Source organism: Bidens hawaiensis, unplaced genomic scaffold (assembly GCF_021521415.1).
Source record: "Bidens hawaiensis isolate Kalapana, Puna unplaced genomic scaffold, B.hawaiensis_p1.1 tig00013943_1, whole genome shotgun sequence".
NCBI classification, from domain to species: Eukaryota; Viridiplantae; Streptophyta; class Magnoliopsida; order Asterales; family Asteraceae; genus Bidens; species Bidens hawaiensis.
In genome coordinates, this window is record NW_027492193.1 from 598,588 (window position 1) to 623,010 (window position 24,423).

Below are 24,423 nucleotides of genomic sequence, written 5' to 3' on the forward strand. Positions count from 1 at the left end.
ACCATCAAAATGACCATCTTGACAGATTAGTTAGACAAAATAGTCACAATCAAAGCATGCTTGACACGTGGTTATTGGTGCAACAAATTTCCATTTTGTGAAGTAGATCTATTCTTTTGCGCTAACTTATTCATTCTTTCTAATACTAGCGAAGCAGGTCCATTATGCTTTGCTAGAGACGCCACCAACTACCAACTTGCAATTTCAGTTTAAATCGTGATTTAAAAATAAACTTATTTTGTTGAATGTGTTGCTCTGACGCATAAGAGTGTAAAATGCAGAAGCTTCTGGTTGGCTGAAACAATTTCTTAATTAAAAAAGATTATGATATTTTTGTAAATGCAAAGTTACTCCTACTTTGTCAATACCATAAACCGTCATTATGGGTTTATGTTTGTAAATAATTTGTTTATATATTGTTAAATGAGTAAAAATTGCAGTTTTAAAAAAATTAAAGTATCTTTTTAGGTTGTCACTGATGAGAAAAAGGTTATGGGTGTCAATATTGAAAAAATCTTGACGCAGCATATGCTATTATATCGCATAAAAGAAATCATGATTTGTCCTTGCTTGGCCTGCTCATATAATCAACCGTGTATCAAACTATTTAAACAAAACGTCGTTAAAAAAATCATGCAACAATGCTAATGCTCATATAATCCTTGGAAAAACCAAAATACTTGAATCTTATTAAATGCAGCAAATTCTGGATTTGTAATTAATTCGTCTCAAAATCATAAATACCAAATCATTAGTTATATAGTTGCTCTAGATGACTAGATCATAACCTTCAAGATAAAAACCAGGCTTCTTTGGTTATCGGTTTGAACCTGAGCCAAAACGGGGGTTTTATCCTGCTCGCGTTACGTCAGAGGGTTTCAACTCTTGTGGCAGCGCAACTGATATCAAGTGATATTAGAGAAGAATATTGTTCCTTTGAGGACGCAAGGAGAATATCACAACAAGGGGTTATGCCTTCAGGAGAAACTCCCTGGTATTCCAAAATCCAAACTGGGTTTCGCCGCAAGCTGACGTGCGATCACCCCTTTTAAATTCTAAAAAATTCTAAATATTTGTTTAGAATTTTCTCAAAAAAAAAAATATATATATATATATATATATATATATATATATATATATAACTAGATCATCTTAAAAGTTAAAACTCATAATAGCTTGTACAAAATACAAACCAAACACGACGTCGTTTCACAACATGCATTCGGACCACCACCTTTAAACCACCAAGCGTCAGAATCAATCAAACGAATGTGTGTGTCATCATATACACACTTTACACACAGACATATACATACACCGGTACACTCCATTCATTTGCTTCCAAATCATTATTATTATTATTATTATTATTATTATTATTAATTCAATTATTTAATTAATTAATTCTTCTCAATGTTTCCGTTGTAGGTTGTTAGATCGCGTGCTGCATTCGTAATATTATTTGTTAATATAAAACCCTAATTCAGTAAGTCAGTGTTATTATCATTATTATTTCATGCATTTTGCTGTTAATTCTGTTTACTGTTTAGTCTAATTGCGTCAATTATGTGTAGTAAGGTTGACGGAATAATAATAATAATAATAATAATAATAATTGATTCATTTCCGGTGTTATTTATCCGTTGCAGGTTGTTTGTTTGATCGCTAGTTTTTCGGTTTCGGATGAAGTAGTAAGTGATTACATTACATTTTATTAGTCCTGTAAATGAAGGCATGTATTGTTTGTGTTCGTTCATTTTACTTCAACCGAACATGAACACGAATATATAATGATCACATTTTTGTGTTCATGTCCGTTCGGTTAGGACCTAAACAAACAGTTCACGAACTTAAACGAACATAATAGAACAAACATAAGCGAATGCAAATTAACATAATTGATGACTATGCAGTCAATCTCGGTGGTATCTCGGTTATCGGTCCTCATGTGAAATATCGGTCAGAATGTCGGTACCGATAATATCGTTGATATCAGGGGCGGAGCTATGTGGGGACCAGGGGTGGCCCCGGCCACTGCCGTTTTCTCCGTTAGTAGGGTAAATTTCGTGATTTTTCTCGAAAATTTTTATAAGTATTAAGCGCGGTCACCCCGATGTGTTTTTCCAAAATGCTACCGATCACTAATGATTTTTTTTTATAAATATAATACCTCATCGTTTGGGTTTTTTTCCTAAAACCTCGCAATATTTATAAACAAAAGTTACAAAATAGTAGTCGAATAGTAAAAGATTTGTTTTTATAAATATTTTAGGTCTTTGCAATTCTTCTTCTAGGTATTCAGCAACACGAACCGAATCACCGACACGAACCGAATTGTCGATCCGAAAATTTTTTAGTCCGTGACTTCGGTCACCCCCGTGACTAAGCCCAAGCTTCGCCACTGGGTGATATTGACCGATATTCTCAATACCAGTGTTATAAGTCTTAATTTTCAACTTTTAGTGCTTAATGTTAGTGTTTTGAGTCTTAATCAGTTCCTACTTGCTGCTACAATTGTTAGTGTTTTACAAGTTGCAAAAGGATAATTTGTTAACAATAGGAGAGTATACTGTATTGTTAGTGTTAAACTGCTATATATTTAAATTCTGCATGATATTAAAATACCGATATCTCAAATATCGGTCCTCGACCGATATCCAATATTTTTCCACATTAACTGCTTAGGTTGAGTAACCAAGTGTGATTTATGTTTATTTTATACAGATATATCTACTTATTAAAATTTAATCGAACGTTTATGAACATAAATAAACAAACAAAACGCGTGTTCGTGTTCATTCTTTCGTTACCAAAGTATTTTGCTCATGTTCGTTTGTTTGTTAAATAAGCGAACATAAGCGAACTTCATGCTGAACAATTCACGAGCATTTCATGAACGTTTGGTTAGTTTAAAGGCCTACATTTTGTTGATTGCGTTCAGTAATCGTGTAACATTTGTAGTAAAGTCGATGGAGATTCAATTGTAGAAACATGAATTTTCGCAAATTACAATGCATTGTACTCGTCACCACCGTTTGTATGTGATGAAATAATCAGATTCATATATATGTTAAGGAGATACTTGAATTGCTAGTTTGCTTTTATGAGTAATGCTATAATTATACTTAAATTTTGTAGCAGATCAGATACTAAATTGTTAATAGATTTATTGTTGCAGTTAGATTAGATCTCACTAATGGAAGATCTAAAGGAACGTCTCCTACCGATCAAAACTGCAACCGTTATAAACCCTAGAGATGTTTCAGGGTTAAAAAAGCATGGTCAAGGTGTTCGATCATGGATCCGTGTGGATGCTGAAACAGGTGAAGCAGAAGTTATTGAAGTTGACAAGAACACAATGATGAGAAGATGCGATCTTCCTGCACGTGATCTTCGGTTACTTGATCCGTTATTTGTCTACCCGTCAACGATTCTTGGCAGAGAGAAGGCTATAGTTGTGAATTTAGAGCAGATTCGGTGCATTATAACATGTGATGAGGTTTTGCTTTTGAATTCTCTTGATAGTTATGTGTTGCAGTATGTGGTGGAGTTGCAGAGGCGATTAATAGCTGCAGGCGATGGGAATGGGAATGCTTGGCGATCAGAAAGCTCCGAGTTTGGTAGAAGGAAAGGAGGTAGGAGTTTTAGGGGGGTGTTTGGATGCATATCGCCTGATTATTTGCCTTTTGAGTTTAAGGCTTTGGAAGTTGCTCTTGAGGCTGCTTGTACATTTCTCGACACACAGGTATGTTGTGTATTAGTTCGTTTATGTTCATTCATCTATGGTTGTTACTTGTTTAAGTTTGTCCGTTTCGTTTGTTAATATATACATTTAAAACTTTTTGGCCCATTACAACTTAATCTACTTGTAATAACTTTTCAGGGCCCAACACATTGTTCTTCACATTCATTTGAACTGGTTTTAGCTCAGTTATGGTCACTCATCTATGCACAGTTATGTTTATTCGTTTATGTTTATGAACTGTTCGTTTATACTGTTATCGAACGAATATAGACGAACACAAACATATTCAGTTTCTTAACGAACGAACACGAACGAGAAATCTCCGTTCGTTTAATAGTCCGTGTTCGATCTTTTGTTGGATTAAAGTTAAACGAACGAGCATGAACATGCTCCGTTCGGTTAGTTTCCAAGTCTACATACTTGTCACATCATACGAGTCATGTAACTTTTGACACAACATACCACTTTCATGTTAGTCAGTTTCATTAAAGTTATACATACCACCTCATGTGACAGCTCGTAGAACACTTTTTTTATTTTTATACGGGCCCATATATACATTTTCACCATATCATGCGTGTTGTATACTTGTATGTGTTACATGGCCCGCATAGCCTGGCCTTTTAAGATTATATTATATGTCCTTAAAACATGACTTACTTTATGTTGTTTAGAAGGTTATTATGGTATCAATGCATCTTGAAATGATTTTCATTAACTCTAATTATACGTGCTGCATTTGCAACATATTTCTCTAAAAACTTACATTTTGTTTCGGTTTTATACGCTAAAAATCTAATTTTTACCAGGCAGCAGAATTAGAAATTGAAGCGTATCCATTGCTAGATGAACTTACATCAACGATCAGTACTTCAAACTTGGAACGTGTTCGCAGATTAAAAAGCAGACTAGTTGCATTGACCCGAAGAGTTCAGAAGGTACACTACCCTATCTCCTGATTATTGTTAAAGAGTTAATGATGTGATGGTCCCCATGGGTTTGGCAAAAATAACAAGTTTGAGGTCTATCTTTAAAAAGTAGCAGGTTTGGTATCTGTGGTTTTCAGTCTGTAACATTTTTGGAGTAAACACTAGCTTTTGTTAAAAATTCAATTAATTTTTAAAAAATGACAATTTTACCCTTTTAGCTATTTACATATATATGTTGGAACACTTGAATGTAGGTAAGAGATGAAATCGAGCAACTGATGGATGATGATGGAGATATGGCTGAAATGTACTTGACAGAGAAGAAAAGGAGAATGGACTCATTATTCAACGGTGGAGATCAATCTTTGGCAGGACACAGATCATTGGATGGGATTCAATCTATCTCTGCACCAATATCTCCAGTTTGTTCGCCTCCAAAAGCTGCGAGGCTTGACAGAAATTTGAGCCTTGCAAGAAGCAGATATGAAAGCACAAAGAGTTCAGAGGGTGCTGCAGAAAATATCGATGAGCTGGAAATGCTCCTAGAAGCTTATTTTGTTGTCACTGACAGCACGCTTAATAAACTTACATCGGTATGTTGCATATTCAATACATGCGCTGTTTCGTGTTTTATGGCATCTTTAACACTTAAATTGGTAAGTTTTAAAAACTTGGCGAAAATGGAACTAGTCAAATGGGTTGAAAGTAGTGTAAACGAACCGAACAAACATAAACGAGGCATATATGTGTCCGTGTATGTTTTCGTTGATACAGCTTTATCTGAATAACTGATTGAACACAAACAAATAAACAAATGGGGTTTTCTTGTTCATGTTCATTCGTTTTAAAAATGAATGTGTTTATGTTTGTATGGTTCACACAGATGTAAAATGAACATAAACTAAGCAAACACCGCTTAAAAGTAAACGTGGATATCTAAAAAAATAATAAAAATAGACTAAACTGTAACCGGTGATATATTATTTAATAAAACTAGGCTTAATTGTAATGGTCCTAAAAGTTCAAATGCATGCATACGAACTTAAACAAACATAAGCCCACGAACGAGACTCGTGTTCATGTTCGTACGTTTAACTAAATGCACAAAACGTTTTGTTCATGTTTATCCGTTTGTTAAATAAACAAACATAAACGAACCTCCCCCAAATGGTTCACTAAACGTTTGCTTCGTTTACAGGCTTAGTTAAAAATGACCCAAAAGGCTTACAACCCTCTTAAATAGTGTATATCTTTTAAAAATTTTGATTTTTGATAATATAGTTTTCGTAAGGGTTAATGTCAAAGAATAGTAACACCAAAATGGGCTAATATGGTAATTTGACCTGTTGACCGGTTTCTTGTTTATTTGGCATTTTTTCTTTCTTGATTACCAAATTAGTCCATTTCAAAAAAGTAACATTACGAGCTTGTGACATTGTTGAGCATAATTACCCTCCGATTATTTCTTTATAAAGTTCAAAAAAAAGGGGGCAAAAAAGTTTGCAGGTCAACCAGACCTGACCCCTTTCGAGCCTTACCAGAAATGTTGTTCGGACCCAAACACGTTTTGATCTGTTATCCAAATTCCAGCCCGCCTACTACTAATAATAAAATGAATTTTTTACTTTCTTTATGACTTCCTTTTTGTTTGTGTACCAGCTGAAAGAATACATTGATGATACTGAAGATTTCATCAATATTCAACTGGTATGTTTTTCTTCTTTTTAGCGTTGAAATCTTTTGTTATTAATTGAGCAGTTGATCTGCAGGATAATGTTAGAAACCAACTCATACAGTTTGAACTGGTATTAACGACAGCGACATTTGTAGTCGCTATCTGTGGGGTCGTAGCAGGAATATTCGGGATGAATTTCAAGATATCTTTGTTTGAGAATCCATCCGCGTTCAAATGGGTACTTGTGTCCACTGGCATTTCCGGAGCTGTTTTATTCGGTTCGTTTTTGTGGGTTTTCATGTACAAAAGATTGATGCCTTTGTAAATGGTCAGCAAAAATATGCAGAAGATTTCTCTAGGTTTGACTTTTAATTAGGATTTCAAATTTGACTTTAGTCATCGGTGCGAATTTTAATAAATTATTTTGAATATTATTTTGTTTTTGGGTTTTCTTGACTTTTATGATTATGGCCAATGGGTGTAAATAAGCTGAACCCAAGTGCGCCTAAGCTCGAGCTCATTTAATTACGATATGTTTGTTATTTATCAGTTATTTTGTTTATGAAACAGTAAAAATAATTTTAAATTTATTTATAATAATTTATGCTAATTATGCATATAACATAGTATTTACTAATATATTACTCAACTATTTTAAACACAATTACATAGAAATGATACGAGGCTCAGAATTGAACTTGTTTAAGCTCGGCTCAATTCAAGCTTTCAGGAAGCTTATCTTAAAAAGCCACACGAGTGGTTTTGCTCGTTACATCCCTATATGATCTTTACAGGTCCCACTCAAAGATACAAGATTTTAGCACAAATAATGCAATGGAAATATAACAATATCAAAGAACTTTGATTATGTATTTGGAAAATGTATCCAACAGCAGGATCTAAAACTTGAGCTACCGATTATTTCAATCTTTAGAAACCAAAATACAAAACAGGTAAACACGAACTGGTGCTCGTTCTATTTCAACATGATCATTGTAGATAAGTGAAAACTAGGAAAGTGACTACTTTGGTGCAGGCGGTGCAGAATGAAGTCGTGCGTTTCGAGCTCTATCGGCTTTCTCCAAATAGTCTTGATGTGACTGATGTTTTGAGCCTGCAATGAACACATATCAGTTAGATCTGCCTGAAAATACACCATTTCAATCTCACAAAAAAGAAACGGGTCAAAAGTCACCTAAAAGTGTGTTCAAGATTCAGTTTATTGCTTTACTCGCAATCTTCAATAACGATTATTTCAAGATTCAGATTACTGCTTTAATCAAACTCGTAATCATATATAAGTTGTTTTTTATTGATGAAACCATTGGTTAAAATGACCTATAAACCGTAAACTTCCAAATATATAAAGAATCATCTGATTATATCAGAAAATTGTCTTGTAAAAAAGTGCTGCTATTTAGTAATGAGATCTTACATGTTCAAATAGATTACTGTATTCGAACAAACATCATTGACCCTAGAAGCACAAGCTGGTTTTCACATTTGTATATATATCTAAAACCAGGAATGAATCGAACAAACTAGTACGATAGGGTTATGTCCTTGTTCGTTCTTTTAACTTTGACCACACGAATAAACAAACATAAACAACTAATTTTCTTGTTCATGTCTGTTAATTAAGAAAATGAAGCTATCCGTGTTACGGTTGCTTATTAATACATTAAGCACAAATTAACACATATAACCACATGTCACAACTAAAGCAACATGTGCAAATGTTTGTATGACTCTCACAGTTCTTTACTCAAAATTCATTTATGTATTGAATGACCCGACCCTGCATATAACACACACACACACACATTATATGCATGTAGAGCGTATGTTAATAGACGTAAATGAACGAAGCATGTCTATTCATTTTAATAATAACTGAACAAAAAATGTTTATTTGTGAACTTCCGTCAAAAGGTTCAAAAACAGTTCACTGAACGTTCCATTAGTTTAGAACTTATTATTCCCAGTCACATCATGTTACACAGCTCTTACCCGCATCATCAAAGCTAATTTCAGAAACACGTCAAATTACACATATAGGGGAAAGTTAACATACAAATTAAATTAATGCGCTAACTATGAGACTCAAGTAGTGTAACTATTTATACAACATAGTGTAACTATTAATACAACATAGTGTAATTAGTGTAAGAATCAAGTAGTGTACTTTATGACCAACTGATATTCTTGTGTTTGTGTGGGCAGGGGGGAAACACGCCTTTGTGGAACATACATGAATGTCTCCTCTTGTTGGGCTCAGAGACCGTGGGTTTGTTGTGGGTTAGGCTGCATTTAAGGTTGAATCGAACAAAGTTGTTAAACACGAGAAAGCTTGTTTAGAGAATCAACATGTCTTTCTCCTATTTGCTTTTGATAGATTTGGTTTTTCTGCCCCAGAGGCTGTGAATTTTTTAAGTAGGGTTCAGCGTGTTGTACACAGAACATCTTCGGCTCCTAGATCCCAAAGCTTCGTTTTTAGTAGGATTGGCTTTGCTATTCAAGGAGGTTGTGGTGCAGCTTGTTGCCCGTTTGTCTGCCACTTTATTATAATCGTTTTGTACTTATTATAAATATTAAGAGCATGTTTGAAATTGAGTTTTAAAAATGCTTATTGGCTTATTGGCGTTTTCAAAAAGCCAATAAGTTAAAATGTGTGGCAATCACAAAAATATTTTTTAGTTTAGCTTTATAAAAGGGTTAAAAAGCAGTTTTTGAAAAGCCCCAAATCCTGGCTTTTCAAAATGGCTTTTTAAAAAAGTCAATAAGCTAATAAGCATTTTTCAAACTCAATCCCAAACATGCTCTAAATATTCAAAGAAGTAGTGATGTAATTACGCTACACTATAATTACACTATGTTGTATGTATATTACACTATAGCACGTTAATTTAATTTGTATTTGATCCAAACCCTACACATGTTTGATTATTCAATTAACCAATACGCACATCCAAACACCACCTAATCATCAACATATATGATTAAAAATCCAGATGCGATCAAACGAACACTAATTACTGAATTAAAACAAGTGAATATTAATATTAATCGGTAAGGGTGAATGGATTAATAATATTAATGGATCAAGTACCTCGGTTCATGAGGTACCATGGTACGCCGAATACCGCACCGATGATAACCATACCGGCCATGACATGCTTCTTTTCACCACTGTAAAGATAGTGCTCCATTTTAGCCCTAAACCCATTGCTCTCCATTTTCACCTTTACCCTTCGATTCCGCCGGTCTAAACCCTTAATATTTGTGTGGAGAGATGCAAATAATAATAGTAGTAATAATAATAATAACACAAAATTGGCGTTTATGAATGGTTTTACGTGTCATTTCAAACAAATTCCCAAAATATGTATTATAAACTAGTCGTGACGAATAGTTTATGATTGTCAACGAGTAGTTTGTATAACCAATAAAAATTTGCCACGTGTCTATAAACTAACCGTAACGACCAGTTTCACTAATCATCTACTCGTAAAGATTAAATAAGTTTAAAGCCTCGTAATCAACGTCCACGAGTAAATAAGATATCCTTTAGTCGCGACGAGCAGATTATAAAACCTTAATAGTCGCGAGTAGTTAATCAAACTAACCATGACGATGAGTTTAATTACCAAATGCATCGAACCAGTTTGTTTGGTCAACTAGTCGTTACGAGTAGATATTGGTCAACGATTACTTTACATCCATTTTATGAGTATTTTATTGGTAATTAACTCGTCTCGATAAGTTTACATGGTAAAAATTACTCATACGAGTAGTTCATGTCTAGTTAACTCGTCCTGACTAGTTTACCTTGTTTATATTCTCGATACGAGTATTTTATTAGTAATTAACTCAAGAACTTCAAAACAACATTGAAACGACTAGTTTAGACTATAAAGTAAGGAGACGAGTAAATTGCTATGTTAAACTAGTCAAGACGAGTTTGTTACTAATTAACTACTCGTATCGGTAATGTAAACTAGACGCGACGAGTTAACTACCAATAAATTACTCGTATCGTTAATGTAAATCTGGTAAACTTATCAGAACAAGTTAATTACTAATAAAATACTCGTATCGGGAATATAAACAAGGTAAACTAGTCAGGACGAGTTAACTAGACATGAACTACTCTTATGAGTAATGTTTACCATGTAAACTTATCGAGACGAGTTAATTACCAATAAAATACTCGTATAATGGATGTAAAGTAATCGTTGACCAATATCTACTCGTAACGACTAGTTGACTAAACAAACTAACCAATCCGGTTAGTGTTTTGAAAAACAAACCGGTTCGATGCATTTGGTAATCAAACTCATCGTCATGGTTAGTTTGATAAGCTACTCGCGACTATTAAGGTTTTATAATCTGCTCGTCGCGACTAAAGGATATCTTATTTACTCGTGAGCGTTGATTACGAGGCTTTAAACTTATTTAATCTTTACGAGTAGATGATTAGTGAAAATGGTCGTTAGGTTAGTTTATAGACACGTGGCAAATTTTTATTGGTTATACAAACTACTCGTTGACAATCATAAACTATTCGTCACGACTAGTTTATAATACCTATTTTGGAAATTTGTTTGAAATGGTACCTAAAACCTGAAAAACGTATTCATAAATGCCTATTTTGGGAATTTTCCCTAATAATAAACCCTTTTAGCTTTTAGATGTGTTTGGAAATTGACTATATATATTGGCAAACTAGGGTTTGATAACTTTTGTGTCTCACCTGGTTAAACAGGTGTTACGACTTACTGGTATTTATCTTTCAAACTAATTGTTTTTAATGCATAATTCGTTAATAAAAATAAAACTTATCAGAAGTTTTCAAGTTTTAAACTAATGTTTTAGAGTCAATTAATGTAAATTTTACCTCAGAACGATATCCAAATAAAGGAATGAAGGGTGTGCTTGTTTACTTTCCATTTCTACATTCTTCACTTTTCTCTTTCCTAAATGAAACTTGTTAACACAATCCTCCCTATCTTTCCCTCACTTTCCATTACGAGTTCAACTTAAAGAAAGGTAGAAAAAAATAGAGGGTTGTGTTCTTGAGTTTTTTTTTAAGAAAGAAATGAAAGGAAAATAGATGATGGCGTGTTCATGTCTTCATGACATTCATTAAAAAGGAGAAATGAAAGGAAAGAGAGGGAAAGATAAGTAAAGTGTTTCATTCAAAAATGGAAGGAATTGGATGGAAATGAAAAGAACACGATGTAAATGAAACTCGAAAACATACTAGTTTAAAATACACAATTTTTAAATATATATATATATATATATATATATATATATATAAAGCTAAAGAGATTTAATTTAATAAAGGTAGGCAAAAACTTTATAATATAAACAAATTATTGTTACAAGCAAGATACTAGTAACGACTAAAAACCACCTAGCCACCAAGAGTTTAGCAATAAAATTCAAAAGACCAACGAACAATACAAAACAACATACTATATCAAAACTTGAAACCTCGTCACATCTCCCAGGTAAGGCTCGTATTTTTTCCCGATGTTTAAGCTTAAATAACCCCACAAATTAAAACCAATTCAACCAGAATAATTATAAGGTCTGAGTACATCACGTCCACACCCAACCAACTCATCAATCACACTTAGGCTGTTCACTATGGGGGGCTTTAAAGCCCCTTCACATCATCGTCACATAGAAAACGTGGTTTCGAAGCCTTTCTCCATAAGTTATAATTTTTTGAAAAAGTTAAAGGTGTATGGTATGTGTTATTACGAGATAATAAGTTACGATTATTAACTTATAATAAAAAAAGGAAAATTGGATTTTATTAATCCCAACTTTACGCAGTTGGCCGATAATAATCCCAACTTTGAAAATAGCCGTCACTGGTCCCAACTTTCATGCTATTTGTTTTCATTGGACCACCGTTAAAAAATTTTTAACGACGTTAAGTTTTTTCCAAGTTTTAAATTGATGTTTTAGGGCTTTTGATCGGAATGAGAATACGAATCGATTGATGTAAAACTTAACTCGAAACAATGCTTTATACAACTTGATTTGTGTTAATTAATAGTTTAAACACCGGAACTGAAACATCCTTTAGTCATTTGGACCACTGTTTGGAGATAAGTTTTACATCAATCGACTCGTATATTCATTCCGATCAAAAGCCCTAAAATATCAGTTTGAAATTTGAAAAAAACTTAACGTCGTTAAGTTTTTTTTAACGAAGGTCCAATGAAAACAAATATTGTGAAAGTTGGGACCAGTGACAACTATATTCAAAGTTGAGATTATTATCGGCTAACTGCGTAAAGTTGGAATTATTAAAATCCAATTTTCTAAAAAAATATAATGAGTTAAAATAAAGAATCCCAAATTTGCAAACACCCCCTACTTGTTACACAGTCAGTTACACATCCACCATCAATTCAATTTCAGCTGAGATTTGTGGCCAAATTAATGGGTATAATACTAGCATGCATCGGAGTGATGTCACCATTCCCATTCTACTATTACCTATGGACCCACCCACAGACATGGGTGGATCTCTGCGGCAAAGCCAGAGATCCATCCAAAACCATGGCTACCGTTTCTCACTTCCTTAAACTGGTTCAGTTCGTGTCACTGTTTTCCGTTTCAACTCTCTCGTGGCCGCCTCCGTTGTATTTCTGGCCATTAATATTAATCGGCCAGTTTCTTAATTTCAGGTTAATACTGATTGCTCAAGTTGTTTTTGTTTTTTTTTTGTTTGATTTTCTTTATATGTGACTATGATTAGTGTTGTAGAAATCATTAGGCGATAGTTGGGCGGTGGGTTAGAGACTGACGATTGATTAGTTGGATTAATAAGGATTAGTCTGATTGGAATTTATATACATATATATACTAGACGGGTGCACGCGCGATGCTGCGGGTGTTTGAACCTGTTAATCACGTACAAATATAAGTGTTTATGGTTCGGTTAAAACCTTGAAATCGTTTAAATCGATCATTGGTTTGACTTCTTTTTTCTTTTTCTTTTTTACTTTCGGTTTGTTGGTCGGTTTCAAAATTTTCAAAACGTAGTGAACGGTTGGTTGCTGGTTTATATTGGCAATCGGCCTTATAAAACCAGAAAAGACTGTAAATTAACCTAATTGATTCCTTTTGTAATCTTTGTTGTTATTATTTCACGTCCTAGATCTTTCATTAATATTTACCATTTACGTGGCTAAAATTATCATTTTTTATTTATGATCATCTCAAGTATCATATTATCTTGGTTTTTAGATAAAATTGATGGTACATTTAAATTATTAATTATTTTAAACTAAATTTGTTATTAAAGTTTAAACTGTGAAACTAAACTGGAACCAGGCCGTTAGTAACGATTCGGTTTCGACTTTCAATAGTTGAGTTTGGTTTTGGACGACAAAAAATCAGTATTAACGGTTAAACTCACAAGTTTAACTTAAAAACCATCAAAACCGACACTGAACACCCCTACGTAACATATTAATTTATTTAAAATGAAAAAAAATACAACAATATCATATCCAAATTAAAGAGAATAAAATGCTCGTTTTTATGGTGCAATTTGTTTATAAAAATATTAACGTATGAAAACGCTATAGTCGTTTAAAAATCATAAGTGGGAAGTTAGTTTACAAGTTAAATTAAAAACATAATATGGTTAAAGATGAGGGACCAAACTTGTAAGTTGAATGAATTGTGTTTAAAAGACATGTTTACCCTTACTAACATATGCACCTCATGCTTTAAGTGTTGTAAATTACTTAAAAATGGGTGTCTTAATTTGCCCTTGTTTGGTGTATTATATATAGTATAGATATATATTTTTTTATTATAGTTCTTAATTTTTTTTTCTTATTGGCTCCTTTTATATTTCATAGAAACATCCAAACGATTTACAATGAAGTGGCAGGTAAGCGGGCAACAAGCTGCGACAAGTCGGCTGGGTAGAGAGTAGCGATAGTGTTTTTTTTTTTCTTTTTTTCCCCTAATTTGATGTTACTATTACCAGTGTTGTAGAAATTGCCAGACGCTAATTGGGCGGTGGGGTAGAGACTAGCGATTAACTAATCGGATTAATAGGGATTAGTCGGGATTAATCGGATTGAAATTTATATGTAAATTTTCAATTATACATATCTATTCAGAATTTTATGTATAAAACTATCAATTTTGACCGATTTTGGACAAATCGGGATTTTAGCTACTATTTTTTTTTTTTAATTTGATGATAATATGAGGTTTTGTGATGGGTTTTGAGTTTATTGGTGATGAAATTGGACTGTAGGGCTGTTCAAAAAGCTCGAATAAAACTAGCTAAAAAAACTTGATTTGAAACAACCTGAGCTGGGTTGGCCTCATTTTTGTAACTGAGCCAAAATCGGATCAGATTTTTGGTTCGATCTTAGGCTAGTTTAACTTCAAAATTGAGCTCAAGCCTAGCTAAGCTTAGGGGTCCAAACGAGCCGAGCTACTCGAGATCGGGCTTGGCTCGTGAAAAAGCTCGATCGACCTGAGCTTAAACAAGTCTGAGCCCGAGCTCGATTCTAAAACTAAGCTCGTTTAATAAACGAGTCGGAGCCCAAGCCCAAACTTCACTGATCGAGCTCGAGCTGGCTCATGAGCCTGTCAATAATATAATTTTTATAATATATAAATAATTATTAATTAGTTATGTAGTATTATGAAAAATAGCTAAATAATATACATTATGTTATACATAAAATTACAACTGAAAAAAGATATATGAAAATAAATATAAACATATAAAAAGTAATTAGGAAATAGTAAACGGGCCGAGCTCGAACTCTGTGTAAGTTAAACGAGCCAAGCTCGAGCCTAGTTGAGCTCCGGCTCGGCTCGTTTGCACCCTGCCTCATTTAATTTCAAGCTCGGGCTCGACTCGTGAACAACCCTAAATTGGAGTTAATTACTTTAGGTTTAGATACAGACTTACGGTTTGATTAGATTGTACAGTGTTTGTAAATTAATGAATATGAGATTTGTGTGTAAACGAGCCGAGCCCAAGCCCGACTAGGCTCAAACTCGGCTCGTTTTGACTTACGAGAGGTTGCGCTCGGCTTGTTTTGAGCTATTTCTTTAAAGCTCGACCTCGGATCGTGAGTCGTTTTTCAAGCTCAGACTCGGCTCGTCTATTATTTATTTGTTAGTTTATATACGTCTTTAAATTATTTTTATGTATCTAAAATTTGATGTTAACATGTGATGGTTTTTGAGTTTATTGGTGATGAAATTCGATTTAATGTGTTATTGATGATTACAAAATTTGTGTGTAAATGAGCAACGCTGAGCCATAGCTCGACTAGGCTACGGCTCACTTTGACTTACGAGAGCTTGAGCTCGACTTGTTTCGAGCTCTTTTCAAGCTAAGGCTCAGCTGGTTTATTTTTTTATTAACTAATTTATGTACGTTTTTAATTATTTTTATGTATTTTGAGAAAAATCTTTGACGAGCCTAAGCTCGGCTCTAGCTTGTGTAGTACCTTAAGCGAGCCAAAACTCAGTTGTGCAGTGTAAAATTAATACATAGAAGTCCAATATAGGTAAAACTTAAATATACACAAGGCTCATTAAGGTTAGGCGTGACAAGACTAAATGAGCTTCACATACAAGGCTCGAGCTCGGGCTCGATAACCAAACGTGCTTTATTTGAGACTCAAGCTCAAAAAGTATCACCTCATTTCGAGCTTTTTATCGGTCCAATCTTGAGTAGCTCGGTCCGTTTGCATCCCATAGGGTTTGTTGAGATTGTATAGTGTTCATAAATTGATGATTGTGAGCTTAAAAGATCATGCCAAAAATAGGGGTGCAAATGAGCCAAGGCGCTCAAAAGCTATTCACGATCATATTGATAAAAAGCTCGAAATGAGTCGAGTCGAGGCTCAAATGAAGTTCACTTATTTATCGAGTGTGGTGTATCTTTAAGTTTTAACTAATTTAGATTCTATGTATTAATTTCACACTGCATAGCCAAGCTTGAGCAGAGTTTAGGCTTGTTAAGGTTTTTCTCAAAAAATATAAAAATTTTAAAAAATTTTTATAAATTAAGTAATAAATAATAAAGAGCCAAGCTTGAGCTTTTAAAAAAGAGCTCGAAATGAGCCGAACTCAGGCTCAAGCTCTCGTAAGTTAAAACGGGCCAGCTCGGGCTCTGCTCGACTTGTTTATACCCAAACATATAATCTAGAAGTTGCTATCGTCACTTTAAACGCGCTTACATGGTGAAGAACAATAGTTATTCTCTTGTATCACTGAATTCACAAGAGATTAATAAAACAAAAGAAATAGTCATAAATGAAAAATATAGGCCAGTTAATATTAATAATAACATGTATAAGCACTGCATCTTTTCAGTTCATACAGTTTAAACTTTACACAAATAAAAAATTTGAACTTATTTAGTTTTCTTATGGATGATACAATGATGTGTTTCTAACATTTTACAACATCTGAAACTATTATTACAGGGTGTATCAGTTACTTGGTGAATCAGGCACTTACTACGGTGTGCGGTTCGGGAAGAACATACCATGGGTGACAGAGTTCCCATTTGGGACAGTAAAAGACCCTCAATATGTAGGTAGTATTTTGAGCCTGTTAGCTTGCGTAGCGTGGGTTCCGTTCCTATATATCTTCCTTTGGGTACTAGGATACGTTTTCATGATACATGTTGAATCGAAAGAGGATCCGGCTTCTCGAGCCAAACCACTTTCTTGAATCTTATTGGCTAACATGCTACCATAAACTTTGTAGTTTGATACTTTTTAATCAGATTGATATATTATGTTCTTTGTTTTGTTTTAATATTTATGATGTCGGTGTGCAGTAGGGTTGTTCGAATAACTTGTAGTTCGAAGCTGGTTTGAAATCAATTTGGCTGTAAACGAGCTGGATCAGCTCGGTTTGTAAACAATCTGTGTTCAAGCTTCGCTATGGCTTGGCTTGGTTCGGCTCGTGAACAGCCATAGAGTATGCATCAATGACTATCCTCATTTTGACTCGTGCGAAAAATATAACACGTGTTCATTTTGAGAAACTTGAAGTTTATGAATTATTTTGTAATTTTAGGAATTGATGCGTTGTATGACTTGGATGAGAGTTATTTTGCAGAGATAGGTGTTTAAAATTGTATACCAGGAGATGATATACCTAGTTCAGGCCCGGCTACGAGAACGGCTAAAAAATTTTGGGCTAAGGCGAAAATTTTTTTGGGCCTTAATAAAAAGGGGTACCTTGTTGGGTTTAAATAATTTAATTTTTAAATAAGCCTTAATTTTTTGGCCTCATGATTTGGTGGTGTGATTGTGTGAAAACCCAAATTATTTTTTTTTTACAAAAATTGGGTTAAAATGTCTCAAGTAAGGTGTTATAAATTCTTTCATATATTGAGTTTTATTTGTTACATTTTTGTCTATACTTGATTAACATCTCCTAATCGGGATGAGGTGTTATAAATTCTTCCATATATTGAGATTTATTTGTTACATTTTTGTCCAAATATGTTATTTTTGTAATCACTTGTTCTCGAACCAAAAAATGTTATTTAAGGTAAATCTTGACGTGCGATGGTTTTCTTTCTTTTTTTTACCTTCTCATCGTAACTTCATATCTCTACAAGGTTTAAAGTATCATAAAACTCAATTATGATCATCTATAATCCTAATTAATGTTGAACTTAAGCTTTAACATTTAGCAAATTCAAAACCCTAATTACTTTTTACATTGGATTAAGCGACCTTAACACAATTAACCAACAACCTGTTATTGTTATCGTATCTTACTCTTGTCATTTTCCTACTTTGATTGCAACATCAATAAATGATTCTTAATGGATTTTTTATTAAGATTATCTTTTACAACAACGTACTTCTAAATCGAGACATGTCCAATATCAATGTTGAACACACTAAATAATATGATTTTACAATAAGGTTTTTTTCATGGCTTAGCAATACAAATAAGAGCATCCACAAGTTTCCACAAACCGCTACATGATCGTCACGTAATATTCCAAACTTTTTCTAAAAAACCAGAACTTTTTCTACAATAACAAACATTCACAAATCTCATTGAAAAGATTATTATAATTATATATTAAAATAAATATATGTATGTGAGAGACGGAGGGTGGTCCCACCGCCCCACAAACTTGTTACCTTGCAAGTCTCTTGCATAGTTGCATGTTTGTATAATTGTATTCACAAACCACACCTCTCGATTAGAGAAGTCTAATGCAGATGCTTTAAGTTAAATCCGAACTCGACTGGATTGATTCGTAGTCATGAGAAATCAAAAGGGTATTACTGGAGGTGCACAAAATACCCAGTTCCAGTCTTCCAGACCCGTCCCAGAATCAGTTCTTAACTGTACCCGACCCGGGTATACGATCTAGTATAAGGTTTCTCTCCAGACCTGTACCCGGAACCGGACCCTTGGTAACCGGTTCCACCTTTACTCGATCAAAACCCTACATGAAACCTGATAAAAAACCAGTCAAATACCTGAAACCGGTTTCCGCCGTCTTCTCGATTTAATAAAACTCGAGAACATAAAACTCCCACTTCTTTTAACAAACTGCCACGTAGTCAAACATTTTAAATTTTTAAATTTCAAATTTGTTTTCAATCAATTCTCTAATTTGGTCACAAAGCATCTCAACCGTCCATCCTCCATCACCTACTACTACTACTCACCTCCGCCGTCGCCGTCCACCGGCCACCATTCTCACACCTACATTATCATTATCCACACATATTATAAACTCTTCAATTTCCATGCCCTAATTTAAACTTTTAAATTAGACTCATGAATTCCGTTACGGATGAATCGGAGTCTCGACCGGTGCTTGGACCGGCCGGAAACAAGGCGAGACCGGTTCAGTTGCATAAACCGGCGGTCAAAGTTAAAAGTAAAAGTAAACCGGATGAAATTATTAATAAGTCTCGGGTTCCGGTGACTGTGACGGTAATAACACCTACTCCTCAGTTGAATATTTTGAGGCAAAAGGATTTGAAGGCGAATTTGCCGATGAATGCTTCGTGCTCATCGGATGCCTCGTCTGATTCGTTTAATAGTCGAGTGTCGAGTAGTCGACGGAGTGTGACACCGAGGCGATGTAATGGTTTGAAAAGTGGAAAGAGTGAGAGTGTTTTGAAAACTGGAAAAGTTGAGAGTGTTGTGGTGGAGAGTGATAGTTGTTTGGAGGCTTCGGGTGATGGTTCGGTTGGACGGAAGAGGTGTGCTTGGGTCACCGCGAATACTGGTATCAATCACTCTCTAAGACTTAAGTTTGTAAAATGTTTAATGTATGTATTGCAATTTAATAGACATGAGTGTTTAGGAATTGGCCATAAGAGTAGAGATTTTGTATTGTGTTTGAAACTGTGAATTATATTTTTCGTTATCTATAAAACTCTAGTTCAGATATTGCTTTGAAGTGTTGTGATGGAGATGTCTAAATTTGGAAATCATTAACTGTGAAGGTGCCTTATAGTCTGGATTTGGGTATTAGGTCGTCCGGTTTCTGCGTATGCTCCGTCTTTGGTGACAGATAAAATGTATTTTTAATGACTCTAAGACCATCTGTAGTGGGGACTTTTTGGTGCCAAAATGCCTGGGAACACCGCCCCCATAGGCATTTTGGGTGGCGTTTTGAGTGTGCAAATTGTGTACACAATTTGCAATGGCCGGCGTTTTGAGGAGAGTTGTGTGTGTGTGTGTGTGAGAGAGAGAGAGAGAAAGAGGAATAAAATAATGATTGTAGGAGAGTTGTGGGCATTTTCCCACTACACTTGTTTTTTTTGCAAACTTTGAAACGTTGGCTGAATGCCACATGGTGTAAACTGCCTGGTGTTGCCTAGTTTTGACTACGCATGGTCTAAAGTATATCATAGTCTTTAGGCTAGGGCTATTTGTATCAGCTATGAGTGTTTGTAACTTTGTATTTCTTGTTGTTTTGCATATAAGGATGACACCAATTTGAGCCCTAAATTCTTTGTTGAATAGAAAAAGTTAAGGGCTTACGGCGTTCGCTATCAGATTGTAACTCTAGTATTGGATATGGATGTTCTATTAATTTCTTTTAAGTTTATTTGTCATAACGAAAACTGGACAATGATAGCTAAAAAGTGAAATTTAGTGGTTATGGATGGATGCATTTGTTTGGTTATTTTAGTTTTAAACTTTTACGTTGCAGATTGCTTTCCACTCCTTAGGCAATTGGATAATTTGTTGAGAATTCAAGTTGGATAAATGGTGACCAGCTTGAACTAACTATAACGAACACATCGTTTATAAGCTTCGCTTACTAATCTAAGAGTTCTTGGTAGTTGGCACATCGAAAGGCAATCAATTAACACCAGAAATGTTAAGATTGTTTTCTATATATTGTAACTAGAGTTAAGCAAATGCTTGAATAAGGTGATCCACTTCTGGGGTATAAAGATTGTTTGGGTAATGCAACTATAATGTTAGGCTGTTCGCTTTGAAGTTTGAGCATAATATTATGATAATTAAGGATAGTGTCAATGTGTCGTTTATAATTATCTAGGAGTACTCACGTGTTTATATAAGATTTATTTTACATTTATGTTTTTCAGTATCAATGTTTTACTCTTGTATTGATCATTTTGATATTGTAAGCTAGGATATATCTAAGCTTTAGAATTAGCAAAGTGTTTAAATTCAAAAATACGTTAAATCTTGTAGCTTCTTTGGAGATACTAAGGTTTGACGTCTTTTCCTAATCCTTATTACGTTGAGTCCATATTATAAACATTTGTACCATATTTTAAAATCTAATGCTCCTTTAAGGTGGGATAGGAGACTTGATAAAGGGAATAGAGATGATGATAGAGAATAAATTTATATTCTTTTTTCCAAAACTTTCACAAATATTATTCACCTCATAATAACTCCTTATTTATTTGTTTTCCTTTCAAGATCCTTGTTATGCTGTTTTCCATGATGAAGAATGGGGAGTACCGGTGCACGATGACAAGTACGCACCAGTAGACTTTTTATTTCTTTTCTCTCTTTTTTTTTAAAAATACTGAATTATATTTTATGACCATTTACTATTATATTTACATGCTATTGAATGCCATTTTTCAGAAAATTGTTTGAATTGCTCAGTTTATCAACTGCTTTAGCTGAGCTCACATGGCCAGCTATTCTCAACAAAAGACATTTATTTAGGTATGCACGTCATTTGTTTACCAAACTATAAACGTATAGTTTCATATAAATCTTTTATGATATTTTATAATCTTTAATTCAAAATTAAAATGGGCGTGTGTGCAGGGAAATATTTCATGGATTTGACCCTATTACCGTTTCAAAAATGAACGATAAGAAAATATCCGCACCCGGAAACCCTGCAAAAACTCTTCTTTCAGAAGTGAAGTTACGAGGAATAATCGAAAATGCTCGCCAAGTTTGTAAGGTATTTATTATTTCCACATATGTCTAATATTTACCGTTATACCATTTTATACTCAGGCATGTAAATGAACCGAACGAACATGAATAGGGCATGTTTGTGTTAATTCGTTTAACTTTAATCGAACATGTGATTGAAGTTTCTTGTTCGTGTTCGTTCACTAAGATTATGAGTGTGCTGGTGTTCGTTATGTTAACTTACGGTTCGTGAACGTAAACCAAGTAACTAACATAAACGAATGAACATAACTTAACATAGATGAACAAACATCAATATGTTGGACCTAAAGAATTAATAAAATTAGACTGAATTGTAATTGATGATATTTTAATTTCATAATAATAAGTTGTGATTGGCCTAAAAATATTAATGAATATGTAAACGAATGAATGTGAGTGAACTTTCACGAACATAAATGTACAAATGAGACATGTGTTCATGTTCGTTTGTTTATTAAATAAACGAACATAAGCGAACTTCCCGCCAAACGGTTCATTGAATGATCTGACTGTTTACAGCCCTATTTATAATCAATTTGTATCTGCTAACTTATATAAATTACTTTAAATAATTCGACAAAATGTATTCCTTATATTTCTGCATTTGTGATTATGGTTCAGATAACCGATGAGTTCGGGTCTTTTGACAAGTACATATGGGGCTTCATAAACCATAAGCCAATAGTCAACAAATTCCGTTACGCCCGTCAAGTACCGATCAAAACATCAAAAGCAGAGTCAATAAGCAAAGACTTGGTCAAACGAGGGTTCCGAGGCGTGGGGCCCACAGCCATTTACTCGTTTCTACAAGTAGCTGGACTAACTAACGACCATCTTGTAAGTTGTTTCCGGTTCAATGAGTGTGTAGACGTGGGGCCTGCAAAGGATATAGCAGATGGATCGGTTAAAAATAGTAGATCAGAGAGTGGGAACGGGTTGGGGCTGACGGGTGTTATTAATGAATTGCGTTTATCGGGTGAGTAAACGGTGTGGATGGGTGGTCTATTGTAATGTAATATGGAAAGATTTGTGTTTATGTATACAAGTTGTTTGTATTAATTGTGTTTGTAGGTTGTGAGAATGATATTCATTTTGTATGTTGCAGGTTTTTGGTAGATTATGAGATCAATAGATTAATTATATGATTATTACCGATGCATTAACAAATATAAATATGATTAATTAGTGGTACATATAATGCATTAACAAATATAAATATGATTAATTAGTGGTACATATAATGGTTACTATATGTATACCAGCCTCACGTGTCATACGGGTTGTATGATTTTTGCAGCACGCTCTATTGTCACAATGGTTGCTTCGTCATATCATACAAGTCGTATAAACATATATGAAAAGTGTTATACAAATTGTATGATTTGTCAATAGTGTTTGTGTGGTCTATATCTTTATAATAGTCTCATACCTTACAATTGTTCCCGTCCATAACAAAACACAAAACTAGTCTCTTGAGTGAGGGAATTCATTTGGCTTATAAAGCATACATTAGTCTCCGAAAAACTTGACTCTAATACCAATGTTACAAACCAAACAGATGAATTCAGCCAACAGAGTAGTTTGATGGGTGACGAACTCATTTGGCTTATAAACCCCACATTAGTTGTTCATACAGCGATGTGGGACAAGTCTCGTACCTTACAATGGTTTCTGTCCGTAACACATGCATGGTTAAATTATTACCATTATTTTTTGAACGGCAGATGATCTCACGTGTAAACTTACCTTTTTCGGGGCTATGTTCAAGGTCGACTCCTCGACCGCCATGGGACCGTACCCCCTGATGTGCGAAAATTGAATGAAATTTGTAAACCATCGTCCCTATCGGGTTCGAACATGGGATTTAAGCCCTGACATAACCCTTCACCTAGATATCCATAGACATAATCAAAGTACAAATCGAATCTGCATCTCCATTGAAGAGGACAGACCAACTAACCACCAGACCAAATTCACAGTAAGCATGGTTAATTATTTGTTATAGCACATATATTTGCATCTATTTGTTTATTTATTTATTTATTTTTCTTCACCTTTTTTATATGAAAGGACAGGCCATGATTACTTGCCATTCCCCTAATACTATTAAATCTTCCATTCTCAAGATAAGACCAACATAATTAATCTACTAAGATTTTGATCATGTGCACAATTAAGATCTTCTCAATAATATTATTGTACATGATCTGTTCAAGATTCCTTTTCTGGTTGTAGTTAAGCTAATATTGACTCTTTTTTAAAACGACTACTTTCTTGTATTTAGGTTATCGTACTCTTTAAATTTAGAGAGCTCTAATGTCTCACTCTGACAAGACTATGTTGTCTTAACCGGGCTCACACTGACTTCAGAGTTTGGTTTGGGTGTTTCCTCAAAAAACCATGTCGTCGACTGTCACTTGACAGTCATTGTGGTACCACAAGAGCCGAACTCTCTGACGTAACATACGGTGAGACTTAACAATGCATAATTTACTTTTTGTATTCTTATCGACTTTTATTTTTAAATTCGTTGTTGAATACAACGATGCGTCTTGTGATTATACACAATTACAAATTACTTATTACTCGAACTACTTCTG

General features: G+C 34.2%; 3 protein-coding genes across 5 annotated transcripts; all 3 read left to right on the forward strand.

Annotated features, from left to right (window-relative positions):
• Positions 1-1,427: 1,427 nt before the first annotated feature.
• On the forward strand, positions 1,428-6,674 carry LOC143545396 (magnesium transporter MRS2-1-like). Of its 3 annotated transcripts, none has more exons than XM_077037308.1 (6): positions 1,428-1,490; positions 3,179-3,745; positions 4,555-4,683; positions 4,929-5,267; positions 6,334-6,381; positions 6,444-6,674. In XM_077037308.1, the coding sequence occupies exons 2-6, from the start codon at positions 3,197-3,199 to the stop codon at positions 6,672-6,674; spliced, it is 1,296 nt and encodes a 431-aa protein (XP_076893423.1). In that variant the 5' UTR covers positions 1,428-1,490; positions 3,179-3,196. The 3 variants fall into 3 exon arrangements, with proteins under 3 accessions (XP_076893423.1, XP_076893424.1, XP_076893422.1); XM_077037309.1 differs by lacking the exon at positions 1,428-1,490 and adding an exon at positions 1,655-1,691; XM_077037307.1 differs by lacking the exon at positions 1,428-1,490 and having other exon boundaries at positions 3,046-3,745.
• A 6,137-nt stretch (positions 6,675-12,811) lies between these two features.
• On the forward strand, positions 12,812-17,172 carry LOC143545398 (phosphatidyl-N-methylethanolamine N-methyltransferase-like). Its single transcript, XM_077037310.1, has 2 exons — positions 12,812-13,059; positions 16,852-17,172. The coding sequence occupies exons 1-2, from the start codon at positions 12,812-12,814 to the stop codon at positions 17,099-17,101; spliced, it is 498 nt and encodes a 165-aa protein (XP_076893425.1). The 3' UTR covers positions 17,102-17,172.
• Positions 17,173-19,189: 2,017 nt separating this feature from the next.
• LOC143545405 (uncharacterized) lies at positions 19,190-22,939 on the forward strand. The gene is made up of 5 exons (XM_077037315.1): positions 19,190-19,646; positions 21,326-21,383; positions 21,497-21,580; positions 21,686-21,827; positions 22,445-22,939. Exons 1-5 carry the CDS (start codon positions 19,190-19,192, stop codon positions 22,805-22,807), a joined length of 1,104 nt encoding a protein of 367 aa, XP_076893430.1. The 3' UTR covers positions 22,808-22,939.
• The last annotated feature ends 1,484 nt before the right edge of the window (positions 22,940-24,423 follow it).